The sequence below is a fragment of the Dipteris shenzhenensis genome, chromosome 10 (assembly GCF_047967505.1).
Source record: "Dipteris shenzhenensis isolate YYH24624 ecotype China chromosome 10, Dip_SZ_1.0, whole genome shotgun sequence".
Taxonomy (NCBI): domain Eukaryota; kingdom Viridiplantae; phylum Streptophyta; class Polypodiopsida; order Gleicheniales; family Dipteridaceae; genus Dipteris; species Dipteris shenzhenensis.
The window spans coordinates 40292940-40307985 of NC_141605.1; the positions used below are offsets into that span (position 1 = coordinate 40292940).

General features: G+C 44.4%; 1 protein-coding gene across 1 annotated transcript in view; it reads right to left on the reverse strand.

Annotated features, from left to right (window-relative positions):
- LOC147897822 (sodium/calcium exchanger NCL1-like) overlaps positions 1 to 15046 on the reverse strand; it is a 56766-nt gene that overhangs the window by 15892 nt on the left and 25828 nt on the right. The window contains exons 4-6 of the mRNA XM_087380352.1: positions 14096 to 14247; positions 13693 to 13939; positions 13258 to 13572 (exon numbers count right to left, since the gene is read on the reverse strand). Coding sequence (XP_087236478.1) covers positions 13258 to 13572; positions 13693 to 13939; positions 14096 to 14247 — 714 coding nt within the window. The remainder of the gene's footprint in view (positions 1 to 13257; positions 13573 to 13692; positions 13940 to 14095; positions 14248 to 15046) is intronic.

Here is a 15046-nt window from a genome sequence, read left to right on the forward strand (position 1 = left end):
AGGAAACCAAGTCAGGGTTGATAGGACATCTCAGAGGGAGTGCAGGGAGGATCTTGCAGATTGAGTCAGCCCTTCCAGAGGCTTGGATAGACACAGATGATATGCCTCTCACTACCTCCACTTGGGCAGGTACTTTCTTGAGAGGCGGGGTTCCACTTCAGGTCTTAGCCTTCCGAGGTGCACAGGAGGATGCTTTGGTTTTCAGTGTCCAGGATGGTGGCAGATTGCTCAGATCTACAGATGATATATTGCTTGAGTCTGCTTTTCAGCCTATCAGGGTCGTAGGCCTTTTGATGCAGGGATCAGATTCAGAGTGGTTCTTAGACCCTGACCCCCAGTTACTCTCCACCGGGTCTTGGAGACTTTGGCTCTATGGAGGAGTTCCCATCAGGTATTTACAGTGGGACCCCGGAGAGTGGGAGTGGATTGACGTGGGGCATCGAGAGAAGACCATCCCCTTCTTTCGTTACACGGTCAGTAATGCCAGGAGATTTCAGCTCAGTAGTAGAGGTTGGAGACCCTCCAGAGTTCCTCATTGGGAGACTTTTGGTATTACTGCGGATCAGCAGAGGTACTTCTGGAGGAGGCTCTGGAAATCCCACAGGAATAGAAAGATCACTATCTTCTTTTGGCTTTCTATTCATGGAGGGATTGCAGTGAACCTTTGGAGGTCCAGATTCGGAGCCGACCCTACTTGCCCTCGTTGCCTTTCTGCTTCGGAGTCTATTCAGCATTGCTTATGGGATTGCAGACAGGCGAGATTGATTTGGATGGGGATAGCCAGGATCTTCAGTCACTTTGCCCATTCCCCACTCTTTATGACTTGGGGCTCGGTGGCTTGGCTTTCTCTTACAGGACCTCAGGTTTTCTATGAGGGACTTGACTCCTCCCGCGCCATTTCAGTTCGACATCATCGGGTTGAGCTCTGCTCGTTGGATGTGGTTACACACCGTCCTTTTACAGCTGTACATGCCTCTGTGGATACTTCTTGGGAGATTATAGCGAGCATAGCAGCCTGGCATATCTGGAGATCCAGATGCACAGAGGCTATGGAGGGTACTCAGGTTCATCCCTCGCACACATTGGCTAGTATCTGGACAGACATCGTACACACTCTGATGGCCGTATGGACGGGCATGCAGGGGGACTCCCGTGCAGCCTCAGCTAGGAGGGCTTCTTTCTTCAGGGAATGGAAGGATTCTCCTTTCTTCTCTGAATCTACTACAGGGTTGAGATGGCACTTTCAGCCTCAGCCTTGGTTTCTTTCCACCTCACTCTGAGGGGGTTTTTTATTATCCTCATGATTTCATGATGTATTCCGCTTTGAGCTTGCTCTCGCGGGTTTTTGTTCTTACTTAATAGAAGTCTTTTTCATGAAAAAAAAAAAATAAATCTCGTAGCTCATCTTCAAGCTGGTGACATAGACTCATGCAAACAGAGTATGTAAATATACTCGGTATGTGTAAGCTGCGCGTCCTCCCTTGGCATGATGCACATAGTCTTTGAATTTTCCATTCTCGCTCTTGAACTCTAAGATCATCACGTCTTGAGAAAGAGCGCGAACCTTCGCTCTAACACCAATGCAAACCACTAAGACGCCTCTTGCTTCAGTTTTCTGCTAATTTGTTAACACTGGTGCAAGTAGTAGACAAACGATGCATTCCATGTTTGCTTTGTACACTGAATGAGGTCCAGACAAAAGAGCATTTTCTATGTATCTGCCCAGCCTACTACGAGATCTGGAGACGATACCAGAAGAGCATTTTCTATGTATCCAGCCTACTACAAGATCTGGGGATGATACCACTGGCTTGGCTTTGGTCCACTTTCACGTTTGATCCACTTCAATGACCAAGTCCGCATTGGGCTCTATCTGCTTGAGATGCGACGACACAGAGAGATGCTATTGCGACAGATTAGAGAGCAGTAGGAGGCGATCGACCACAGGCTATTGAGGCATAGACCAAGCATAGAGACATGTCACAGATTACTATGCATTTGAGTAAGCTCTAGGACACAGTGGGCTGGAGGAGGAGAAGGTAGCTAATATGAGGGCAGCATGGATCAATAGAGAGAGCCGACACGATGCTCCTAAGCGAGGGGCACAGTGACCACACACGACACGGAGAGGGACCAGAGCACATACGATCGAGGTCCGGCCTATCTTAGCCCTCTCAAAGGGGACCTGCCAAAGACGAGGTGTCACTCTTGACATAGTCCATGGGATCTAGAGATCGAGGAGACCACATCCTCTGTTGCAACGCGAGACATCTCGACAGACATAGATCCGAGATATCTTTGTAGTGCACTAGAGAGCCACCACGGGGCCGGTGTTATGCTCTAGCCGAGATAGCATGACCTCGGAAAGATCGGTGGGCATTTTCCCTTAGAGGACCGACTTCTGTAATATTTTATGTTGTAAATTAAATGGTCAAGGGAAGTAACTGCCAAGGTCCTAGGTGAGGGTGTATTGGCATCGACTAGGTGGTTCTGAGTGCTCAGGCCTAGGTGCACCTAAATGTGTAAGAATGCCAAGGGGAAAATGTTTTAATTGTGCCCCAAGAGAGGGGTAAATGGTGTACCAAGCTAAAGGTCTAAAATGATGACATGTCGCAAGAGGGAACCATCTAGGGATTTGTGGGCTTGTAGATAGGCATGAAAAAACAAATTACGTATCTGGTGTGTGCATGCAATCCATGAGAGAGGCTGGGAGGATAATTGGATGCCATCGCCTGTGATTCAAGGGAAGAACGAGAGATTTGTATTAGTGTAATATTTGGTATCAGAGCGCAGAATGTTTGGGATGTGTGACGACGGACAGTACGGAGGTGATGGCGCAGCTTGATAGTCACGGACGTCATCGCAGGCACGGGATTTCTTGGCGGGAGGACCTGGCTTCTCGGTAGAATCCATATACTGTTCGTGGGCTCAACGAAGTTGGTCGGGACTGTGCTACCATCCCTGGCTTAATTCGTAGAATCAAGGGAAGCTTTTTACAAGGCTGTAATCGGGAGGCGCACGACGGGAAGTCCGACCGATAAGCGGACGTCGTTACAGCTGTACCACGTGGTGTTTTCAGAACTCCTTGGCGTCGCGGTGTGCAAGCTATATAATTGTTGGGTAGGTTGATGAGCAGCGCCGAAGATGCGTGGAAGAGTTGCGCATTTGGGATGTGGTCACGCAAATAGCCCGTGGGCCGAGGCTGATTCCGAAAGAGAGGGACTACGTTTGAGAGAGAAGCGAATAGCTTGGGTGAGTGCAAGAAAGAAGGGCATCCGAATTCGGCTATGGAGCAGTAGAAACTCGGGCTGGCTGAAGGAACTCGAAGTACGTGAGTGCCTTGGTTGGTGGCGGCGAATCTTGAAGCTACTGTATGGTCACGGGACTCGCTTTATGATATTCCGTCAACTGCATGGGAATGGGTTCAAATAACATCTACGAAGTCTGAGAGACGGAGGAGTGGCGCAGATTTTCGAGGCTTGCAAAGGCTTTGGCTGAAGAAAGAAGAAACAAGTTCAGGATATCTGCATTACGTGGAGCTTCCAGGGGGCATCTTTTTTCCCTTCTATACAAATTTTCAGTTTTCAGTTTGCAGTCTATTATTCCTGTACAGCAAAGGGGAATTTGAAGTGTGATATACTTTTGGAGTTTTGGCGTCCGGAAAGAAGTGAATAAAAGTAAAATAAAATCTATTTTCCCTTTTGAAAGAATGGAGGCAGAGGGACAAGATTCCAGGGTAAATCCTGGTGAATCTAGAGCGCGATCTATGCAACAAGTGTTCCATCACACAACACCTACTCTGGTGGGTAGGATTTCTGTACTAGAAGATGCCTTACAACAGATCATGAACCAGCAGCTTCAAGTGAACGCTGGTCAAAATGAAATTAGAGAGATGGTGCAAGCCTTGTCGGCTAGACCATCTAGAAATGAAAAGGGCAAAGCTCCAGCAGAGCCAGAGCCCAGTATACACTCGTCGAAACGTGCGAAGGTCAAGGTATCTAATATTGCTAATTATAGACCGGAAAAGTACATTGGTCAGATGACCGAGCGCAGTTCAGATGTGATCGAGGTTTGGTTACACAAGTGGGAAGAAGCCTTCACCATTTGTGAAATCAGATCTGATCTAAAGAAAATCCGCGACACCACTCACCTGTTTATTGAGGCAACGGATAGGTGGTGGATAAAACAACAGAAAGATCAGGTTGCCCCTACCACCTGGGAAGGGTTTAAGGCTGAATTTAAGAAACACTTTCTTCCACCTGACGAAGAGTCCCGAGCTTGGGATGCTTACAGAAACCTTCGCCAGAGGAATTTGTCGGTGGCAGAGTACACTGACAAGTTCAGGGAATGTGTTATGAAAATAAGACCCTCTCTCTATGTCGGTTCAGTTGAAAGACTATATCTATGGATTGAACGACAAAATTAAAATGGAAGTTCGGGCTAAATATGTGACTACATTAGATGAAGCTATTGCAGTAGCCCTGAACTATGAGGATGCCAGAGGCAGACCTAGTGGGTTTGTGCAGGCAGGGACTCAGCATGAGTACACGAGAAAAGGGGGATTTCAGAGGAAATGGACTTCAAAGGCAAGTGTCTCGCAGCCAAGTGGCCAAACCAAGCAGGTGAAGCCGGTTGAGGGACAAGCAAAGACAAGTATCACCGTTGGGGTGAAAAGAAAAGTAACTCTGATGGCAGCCCGGGCTTGGTCAAAGTCCTCGTTGACCCCTGAGCAAAAAGAAAAAGCTAGAAAAGAAGGATTGTGCTTCGGCTGCCTTCAGCAACATCAGTGGAAAGATTGTCCACTAAACAAAGACCGTCGCACGGCCAATATGATAATATTTGAATGCGACGCGGAAATGCAGGAGAGTCCCAATGCGGAACATATGCAGATGCAATTGGCGGGACCTTCTTAGAGGTTAGTACCTGTGTTGTTAAGTGTGTCTGTTACTAAGTTAGTAAGCAGTGCACCCGATAACATCCTTTCAAAGCCCGCAACAACGGGGTATACTGTTTTCGATGAGCCCGAGTTGATTAAAATGAAAGGGCAAGTAGCCAATCATGATGTGATTGTATTGTTTGACTCAGCATCAACGCACAATGTAATTAACTCGAAGCTTATTAAGAGGCTCAAGTTGAAAACTAGTCTTTCTGACTATGCTTATACGGTCAGGATGGCGGACGGAAGTTCAACTGAAGTATGGGACCAGAGGGTTACCCAGTCGGAACTTTGAATTCAGGACTATGTTGAGAAGCTGGACTTTGAGTTGACCAGGCTTGCTCACGCAGATATAGCCCTAGGCATGGCTTGGCATTTTTGGAAAAATCCAACCATTGATTGGAAAAAGCATATTTACCAGTTCAAGATGAACGGGGTAGAATATATTTTGCGAGGTGAAAAGGATTTACCTCGAGGACCATCGATTTCAGCCATGGAAATTCGGAAGACTCCGAAAGAGTTTCTGTGTTTGTGTATAGCATCGGTAGAGTCGATTGATGATGCATCAACTAGCACTGAGGCTACCCAAGATGGGAAAATGGTCGAGTTGGCTAAAGAGATATCGGAGAAGTACTCTGATTGTTTTAGGGATGAGTTACCTTATGGGTTACCTCCAGAGGGGAATGTTCAGCATAAAATTGAGCTTATCTCGAGGGTAGAACCTGTAAATAGACCTCCCTATAGATTAAGCTTTACAGAAGAAGCTGAGGTGCGAAGACAATTGGAAGAATACCTCAAGCTGAGGTAGATTCAACCAAGTTTTTCACCTTTTGCTTCGCCAATGATATTAAAGAAGAAGAAAGATGATACTTTTCGTCTCTGTATAGATTACAGAGCATTGCTTAATATCACTATTAAGCATAGGTATCCAATGGCTCGGATCGATGATTTGCTACATGCATTACATGGGGCCGTAATTTTCAGTAAGATAGATCTGTTGGAGATAAGTGCACACTAAGTATACTATTTCCCTAGTCTACATTTGTCTAGTCTAGTCTAGTCTTTGTGTCTTGAATGTGTGCTATGTGGCACCTCTACAATTATCCCATAAGCACTCTTACTTTATGTCTTGTACTTTGGCCCATATATTCATGGGTCACATCATTGCAATCTATCTAGCTTGTGTCTTGTCTACACTCTTCTCAAGGTACTTCTTTGTCTTTCAATCTTGTTCTTATTTTAATTCTAGTTTTCTAGTTTCTAGTTCTTCCTTTTATATTACTACATGGTATCAGAGCCATGTAGATCCCTGTTCTGTCCCCTCAGTCTGCTGTAGCCATAGCCGCCTCTTCTCAGATTTCTGCCCCGCTCAGCTGGTCACCATCATCTCCGAAACGGGCTGCTTCTGTCTGCCCTGCCACTCTGTGCGCCGCCATCTCCATCTTCTGCCCATCTTCTCCACTACATGGTATTCAGACCGTCACCTCCAGCTGCTGCCGTTCCTGTTCAGGTTGCCGCTGCAGATCTGCCCGCCTCTTTCTGCCCCGTCGTCTCTCTGCCAGATCTGCGCCACCACATCAGGCCGCCATCTCTCTGCCAGATCTGCGCGCCAGATCTGCACGCCATTGCGCTGCCAGATTTGCTGCGCTCAAGGCGCCATCTCTGCCACATCTGCGCGCCATTGCTGCGCTGTGAGCTGCCGCCCCTGTTCATGCTGAAGAGCCGCTCCATGTTGCTGCCCATGACTTTCTGAAGCTGCTGCCCGTACCTTTTCTGTTCGAAACAGAGGAGCTGAAGCTGTTCTATCTCTGCCCAACCTGCATTCAGTTCTGCCATCACTTCCTCTTGAAGAGTCTACAAGGTACTGTGCATTGTCTCTTCAGTTTGCTGAGCAGTCTTTTTTTTTGTTATCCTCATATCTGCAAACTGCTGGTTCCTCGTGCTTCGATGGGCTGTCACATGCTATGGCCTTGACAAAGTGGTGAGAGAACCCGCTTCTTGGATCTCTTCTTTCATTTATTTCTGCAATATTGTAAGGGAAATAGACACTGCCCTTGCATGTTAGCAAGAGGTAAGACCTTCCCACATGGCCTCTTCCTCTCATTCTCTCATGTCTATCGACAAATTCAATGGGTCCAACTTTCATACTTGGCAAATCAAAATCAAGTGCCATCTTATGAAAGGTCTTTGGGACGTTGTTCACCGTGCTGCTCCCGAAGATTCCGACATTGAGTAAGTTGTCACTTATGTTCCCACTGCCAAGAACGACAAAGCCTATGCTATCATCTTGCTTGGTCTTGGAGATGATTACATTCATCACATCTCCGACATACAGTCTGCTTCTCAAGCATAGATCACTTTGGATACCCTTTTTGGACCCCGATCTAAAAACTCTAAGATTGCACTTATGATCTCATTCTTTGATCTACATATGCATGAGGGAGCTACTATAGCCTCTCATGTCAATTATCTTCGCAGTCTTATGGTTCAGCTTGCATCAGTGAAGTCCCCCATCTCCGAAGATATTGCTATTGCTGTGCTTCTCAAAAGCTTACCTGACACCTATGCTACTCTTGTCACTACCTTCAAGTATCACAATAATCCTTCTCTTGAAGGTATCATCGATGCTCTCCAAGAAGAAGAAAGAACTCAACAATGAAAGGTAACTGACACTGCATTTTTAGCAAAGAAACGAAGTTCTAAGGTAAGAAAGCCTTGCACCCATTGTGGCAAAACTAATCATATGGAGAAGGACTGTTTCAAGGCTCATCCATGCACCATTTGTGGCCGTGACAATCACCGGGAGAAGGACTGCTACTCCAAACCCTCTACATCAGCCCCTGCATCTACCTCAGCCCATGTTGCCGCAACATCTCCATCAGCAGATCCTGCTGTTCATTCCTCATATGATGAGAAGTGGGCTTTCTGATTACTTCATATTTCTTGTCTACCACTTTGACCACCGATGATGTAGGTCAAGGGGTTCTAGTGTCTTGGTCTTTCTGTTTGTTTACAGTCAGTCTTCTGTCTATCTAGTCTTGTATGTCTATCTATTTGTCTATCAATCTGACAGTGTTTTGTTTTAGATCCATCTTGTCCCTACCCTTGTGGACCCATATGAGGATATCACTTGAGAAGGGGTGTCTTAGGATCTTTGTCTGTCATGTCTTCTATCTTGTCTCTCAGTCTATCGGTCTTTATCTCTGTCTTCTAGTCTTGTCTTTCTGTCTTCCTCCTAGTGTCCACTTAAGGAGGGTGTTGGAGATAAGTGCACACTAAGTGTACTATTTCTCTAGTCTACATTTGTCTAGTCTAGTCTAGTCTTTGTGTCTTGAATGTGTGCCATGTGGCACCTCTACAATTATCCCATAAGCACTCTTGCTTTATGTCTTGTACTTTGGCCCATATATTCATGGGTCACATCATTGCAATCTATCTAGCTTGTGTCTTGTCTACACTCTTCTCAAGGTACTTCTTTGTTTTTCAATCTTGTTCTTATTTTAATTCTAGTTTTCTAGTTTCTAGTTCTTCCTTTTATATTACTACAAGATCTTAAGTGTGGCTACCATCAGATCCGTATTAGAGCCGAAGATGTGCATAAAACCGCTTTTAGAAGCAGGTTTGGACATTATGAGTTTTTGGTAATGCCCTTTGGACTTACCAATGCTCCAGCTACATTCGTCATGCCTATGAACGATTTACTACGTCCCTATATTGGAAAGTTTGTAGTACACTTTATTGACGATATTCTGGTATTCAGTAAAAGTATTACTGAGCATCATGAACACTTAAGAATAGTGTTCAGTACTTTGAGGAAAGCCAGTCTTTATGTAAATAAGAAGAAAACTATACTGTGTATGATAAGACTTGAATATTTGGAATTCATAATTACTCTTGAGGGGGTAGAAATGGATCCAAAGAAAGTGGCTGCGATACTGACTTAGCCAATCCCTTAGAGTTTGACCGCTTTGCGATCATTCTTGGGATTTGTCTAATTTTATCGAAGGCATATCAAAGGATATTCCGAAATAGTATCGCCATTGACTGATCTGACCTCAGATAAAGTACCTTTTATATGGGGACAGAATCAACAAGAAAGTTTTAATACCATAAAACAAGCTATGGTCTCAGGACCGGTGTTAAAAATAGTTGATCCCCAGAAACCGTTGTTCCTTGAAACCGATGCAAGTGGCATTGCAGTAGGAGCAGTTCTCCTCTAAGAGGGAAGGCCAGTAGCCTTTAAAAGCAAGAAGCTTTCTCCCTCTCAATGAAATTGGCCAACTCATGAATTAGAGTTGTATGTTGTTGTCCATGCTTTGAAAACATGGAGACATTATTTGTATGGATCAGAGTTTTATGTGGATGCTGATCATGATACTCTGAAACATTTTTGTAAACCACCTGACTTGAGAGGCCGCCAAGCTAGGTGGGCAGAACTCATGCAGGAGTTTAACTTGACGATTCGGTACCGAAGAGGGAAGGATAATAAAGTTGTTGATGCGTTGTCACGCATTATGCATTACATGAGTTTCATGGTGTTAGAGAGTGCTCTAATGGCCGAGATTAGAGAAACTCAAAAGGTGGACGAGTTCGTCCAGAGCCTATGGCCTAAGGCTCATATGTTAAAACCCGGGGAAAAGGATGACCTGGCATCCAGAAAAGGCAAAACTTATGCAAGATATGCCAAAAGTGATGGTATGCTGAAAAGAAATGGCAAGGTAGTAGTACCTAATCAGAATGATATCAGGCAGAGAGTCATTCGACAATGCCATGATAGCCCATGTGCGGGACATCCAGGAGTCGAGAAGACATATGATCTCGTAAAGCGAGATTTCTTTTGGCCAAAGATGAAAGTCAGGTAAGTAAGGCAGAGCGACTGAAGCCACCCGGACTTTTACAGCCCTTGGAGATACCACTAAGTAAGTGGGAGAGCATTTCCATGGACTTTATTGTAGGGCTGCCTACGACACAAGGTGGATATGATTCTATCCTTGTGGTGGTTGATCGTCTTACCAAGATGGCTCACTTCATTCTAACTAGAGAATCTGTTAGTGCCCCGCAAGTGGCGGATTTGTTTATTAGACATATATTTCGTCTGCATGGATTACCCAATCCATAGTGTCAGATAGAGATGTCAAATTTACCGGTCATTTTTGGACTGCGGTATTTGAGACACTAAGGACTGAGTTGGGAATGAGTAGTAGGGATCATTCAGAAACGGATGGTCAGACGGAAAGAATCAACCAAATTTTAGAGGATATGCTAAGAGCATATGTGTCATTAAGGCAACATACATGGGACAAGTGGTTGCCATTGTTAGAGTTTGCCTACAATGATGGAAAACATTCCTCTACAGGGTTCAGTCCGTTTGAATTGAACTATGGTTATAGGCCAGCGAATCCAAGTATAGTTGAAATACCTCAGAAAGTGCCTAGTGCCGCGAACTTTGTGGTTCAGATGCGGGAGATGCTAGCACTTGCGAGAGCTAACATCTGCCAAGCTATGGATAGAGCTAAGGTGTATGCGGATGAAAACCGATCCACTAGAGAATTTAAGGAAGGAGAAAAAGTTTTTCTCAGAGTTCCTTCGCACTCCAAGTCTTTGATTGTAGGAGAGTATGCTAAGTTATCACCTCGATATTTTGGGCCATGGTTAATTCTAAAAAGAATAGGCAAGGTAGCCTATAAATTAGAATTGCCACAGGGTTGTAAGGTGTACCCAGTGTTTCATGTTTCTTGTTTGAAGAAATTTTTGCATACAGGTGACTCACTAATCGAAGGTGTTGTTTTGTTTCAGGAGATAGAGGATAATGCAAGACGCAAACCAACAGGAATCTTGGACCGAGGAACAGTGCAAGTGCGAAATCGGAAGATACCCCGGTGTTGGTTGCATGGCATGGTTCACCTCTATCGGAAGCTACCTGGGAATCCGTATACCAGTTACGGAGAGTGTTCTCAGATTTCATCATCGAGGACGCTGATGCTTGAAGAGGGAAGGAATGTTATGCTCTAGCCGAGATAGCATGACCTCAGAAAGGTCGCCGGGCATTTTTCCTTAGAGGACCGACTTCTGTAATATTTTATGTGCGTAAATTAAATGGTCAAGGGAAGTAACTGCCAAGGTCCTAGGTGAGGGTGTATTGGCATCGACTAGGTGGTTCTGAGTGCTCAGGCCTAGGTGCACCTAAATGTGTAAGAATGCCAAGGGGCAAATGTTTTAATCGTGCCCCAAGAGAGGGGTAAATGGTGTACCAAGCTAAAGGTCTAAAATGATGACATGTGGCAGGAGGGAACCATCTAGGGATTTGTGGGCTTGTGGATAGGTATGAAAAAACAAATTACGTATCTAGTGTGTGCATGCAATCCATGGGAGAGGTTAGGAGGATAATTGGATGCCATCGCCTGTGATTTTGCCTGTGATTCGACGGAAGAACGAGAGATTTGTATTTAGTGTAATAGCCGGGCTTCGGTTTCTAAGCCTCAGCTTTCAGTCTGTATTTGAGTTTTAAGTTCTGTTTGTTTGAGCTCTTAAGCTCTTTAGCTTGCTTCAGCCCTTCGCGGCTTGTATGAGCTTTTTTTCACTTGTACTTTGTCCCATAGGCCTGTGAGGCCTCTCGAGGATGTTAATATATCTTTCTTTCTTTTCTTTCCCTCTCTCTCTCTCTCTCTCTCTCTCTCTCTCCACTCACAGGCACATTAGGGCCCATAACCAATAGCTGGACCCCGCCTCCCCCCGAAAGATTATTTTATTCAATGATGAAGTTCTCAAAACAAAGCTTTGTAGCCCATGGCTATCCATTTATAAACGTGAAAATTGAGATTACATTCACGTTGAAATTTGACAACTCCCATTGCTGTCCTTATTCTAAGTTCTATTACATTGTAGAGGTGCCATGAGTTGGCAGCTGTGGGCTTGCCAAGCCTACGGTCACACACTCCAAGGTAATTCCCTTCTGTGTAGGCAGCCTGAGCCGCTTAAAAATAGAGCCATTACCACTCTTATGTACCTACAAACAATTAATTGTAGCACATAACCATAGCACCCATTAATTGTTAGCTTGCATGCAAAATAGAATCTCTAGACTAGTCCTAGTCTCTATGGGCATTCCCACCAAGCAAATCGTTGCACACCTAATAGAAGTACTTTGGTTGATTGAGATTAACCCTCTTTGACCGTGGTTAAGAACCTTGATCAAGGTCAAAATACTTAACTCTAGTCAAATCTCTCTGACCATAGTCAGCGCAAAAACTTTGGTTGACCCTAGTCAACCCTGTTGGCCTAAACCAAGTCTCTTTGATTGAAGTCATGCCTACTTGATCGGAGTCAAAGTGTCTTTGATCGAAGTCAATGCTTTGACCAGTTAAAAGAACTCTTTGACCATAAGTAGAACCTTTTGACTGTGGTCAAATAAGAGGTCAACTTTGTATTTACAAGTTACAACCTGGTGACAGTTTTTGTGAGATGCATAGCTCCTCTTGGGCCTTTTTGAGTCAACATGATTTGGTTGAGCTATGCTCTTTGATGTTGTTCCATCCTGTCCCTACAGACTTACACATGCCTCACTTGAAACACATGTTGGGAATCATGGCGAGCATTTCATCTTGGCATATTTGGAATCTAGATGCATAGAGGCACTTGATGTCTCCCAAGTCCACCTTTCTCACATCATGGCCGGTATCTGGACAGACAATGTACACACTTTGATGGTCATTTGGTTGAGTATGCAGAGGGTCTTCAAGGTCTACTTCTGCTAGGAGGACTTTTTTTTTGTAGGAGTGGAGAGGCTGTTCCTTCTTCTTGGAGGTCACTACATTTGAGGTGTACTTTCAAACTCAGCCCTGGATTTACCAGGTTCTTTTTGTTGAGCAGGGCTGGATCCTCTATGGTTTTTTTCTCATGCCATGCATGGTGTATTCCTGCCTAGAGCGCTCTGCTCTTGAGGCTTTTTTCAGAAGTCTTCCTCAAGAAAAGAAAAAAGAAAGGCTAAGTTTGTTGATGACATTGACTTAAATGACTCCTCTCTAGACACCGTATTGTAAGCTGAATCATTGTTGATACCTCAGTGTGGACATTTTCGTAAGTGCTATTTGGTTTACAAACAGATAGCCTTTCTTGAAACCGTATACCCATTCAAGCTGAAGAACGAAGAAGTTTTGGCCTCCCATTTCTTGTGTGTAATGTTTGAACACTTGATTTTCTATTTCACTGAAACTATAGAACCAAGATATTCGTCAAGAAACAACAAAGGAGGTGTCTACGATAAATACCGACCCTGTACAAGCATTAGGTGAAGAAGGAAACATTGACAAAAGCTTGCTTACCTGAGAGTAGGTCAATGACATGGTCACCTTCCTTTTACGTGCTGAAAACAAAATGGACGATACTCCCTCACTTGAGTTTGAGGCAAGAGGTAGCAGTACAAAAGACAGGAAGAAAGAAGGAATATGACTGGCAATTGATAACTCATTCACTGCATCAACCAGGGGATCTGCAAATACAGCAGCCACAACTGTGCCTCCCAGCAGCAATAGCACTGCTTTCCAAATAAGCTGTCTTTTCGTAGGGAGAGTTTTCGTTACTTTGTCCGTGTACTCATCTTCATTACTTTTCAGAAGCTCCTCAAGGAAAGCCGCAGCCTAATACACCAGAAATACACAAAAAATCATGCCTGTTGTAACTCCAGAAAACTCAATATTTAAACTCTTTATGACCATTTGCTGCAATAAGTCAACTTCAAATAGATAATCAAAACTCACTATTTCTGTACGTTTTGAGATAGGAGGTTCAGCTTTGAGTTTTAGGTCTCTGCACCATTTCTCCATGCCCATCAGAAATTCTTCCTTTGAGATTTCCTTGTCTTTGTTCTGATCGAACTCTTCCATGACATGGTTCATTATGTCTTGATGTCCGTTGTCATCCAGAATACTCCTCACAGTAAGCATCACTCTGAGTTCATCATATGATATTTTTTCGTCTCCATTGCTATCAACTACCTCAAACAACCTGCATCATGTCTCCTGGTTCAGCTCCTCACAGAGAGAACACATTATCCTAAACAAACAACTAACCCCCCCCCTCCCCCCCTTCCGCCCGCATGCTCACTGGATGAAACTTCAATTTACAACACTATTTACTGAAGTTTTAGAGCAAGAGTCTCACTTTGTAGCGACTTCTTTGTCCAGATTCCCCTTATCATTGACAAGCCTCTTACTAACTTGACTAAGGCGCAAAAATATGTCTAAAGCAAGTAGCTTATAGACAACCTTTTGTGCCCTCAATATCCGGTGCTTTTGCATCCATGGCGCTAAGACCTGCAAAACTAAAAACCACATTATCACACTGGAAAGCCAAATGGTAGCATTTTTTATAATAAACAAATCAGGTCTTCAAAACTGACAATTTTTCAAAAGAGATTTCCAAGCTAGAAGATGAATTTTTTAGCACATCATTGAAAAATATAGCTAGACATAACAAATGGGCACCAAAGATACCATAAGGCACAAAGAACTGGAAGTGGAGGAAATTAACACCTAATTAGTACATCAATTTCACAAGGGTAGTTGTGTTGGCAAGAGGCAAAGAAGAAGTCGAGGAGCATGGGGGGGGATTGTTGGGTAGATTGGTTGAGGCATGGAAGTGGAGGCATCAGGGTGGAAGGAGCTTGCAAAAAATAAAAGAAACCTCGAATAGTAATGCATGCATGGGATGATCAGCAGCAAAAAAAGCAAGCTGTGAAGAAGAAGAGGCAGTGGCTAAGTTGTAGAGAAGACATGAGAGAGCAGTAAGATGGAAATGCAAGAAGAAAATATGAGCAACATGGGGGGGCGGGCGGGGGGGGGGGCGTGCAGGCTTGGAAAACCTTTAGGGGAGCTTCAGGTTGCCATGGGTGCTCTCCTAGTTCTCGTGCACCACACCGCATGCGCGTACACACATATGCACATGATTGAGCATCCATTTATACAAAGGTCTTCATATTGGGTTTCTGTAAGCATTCTAGAGGTGAAGCACACTCAGCCATGACAAAGTCTAGCACGAAAGGAGAAGGCTAATCAAAACCTAGTCCACATTCTCTTCGTTCAAGCAACGCTCGTGAAGACTATATGATTTCAT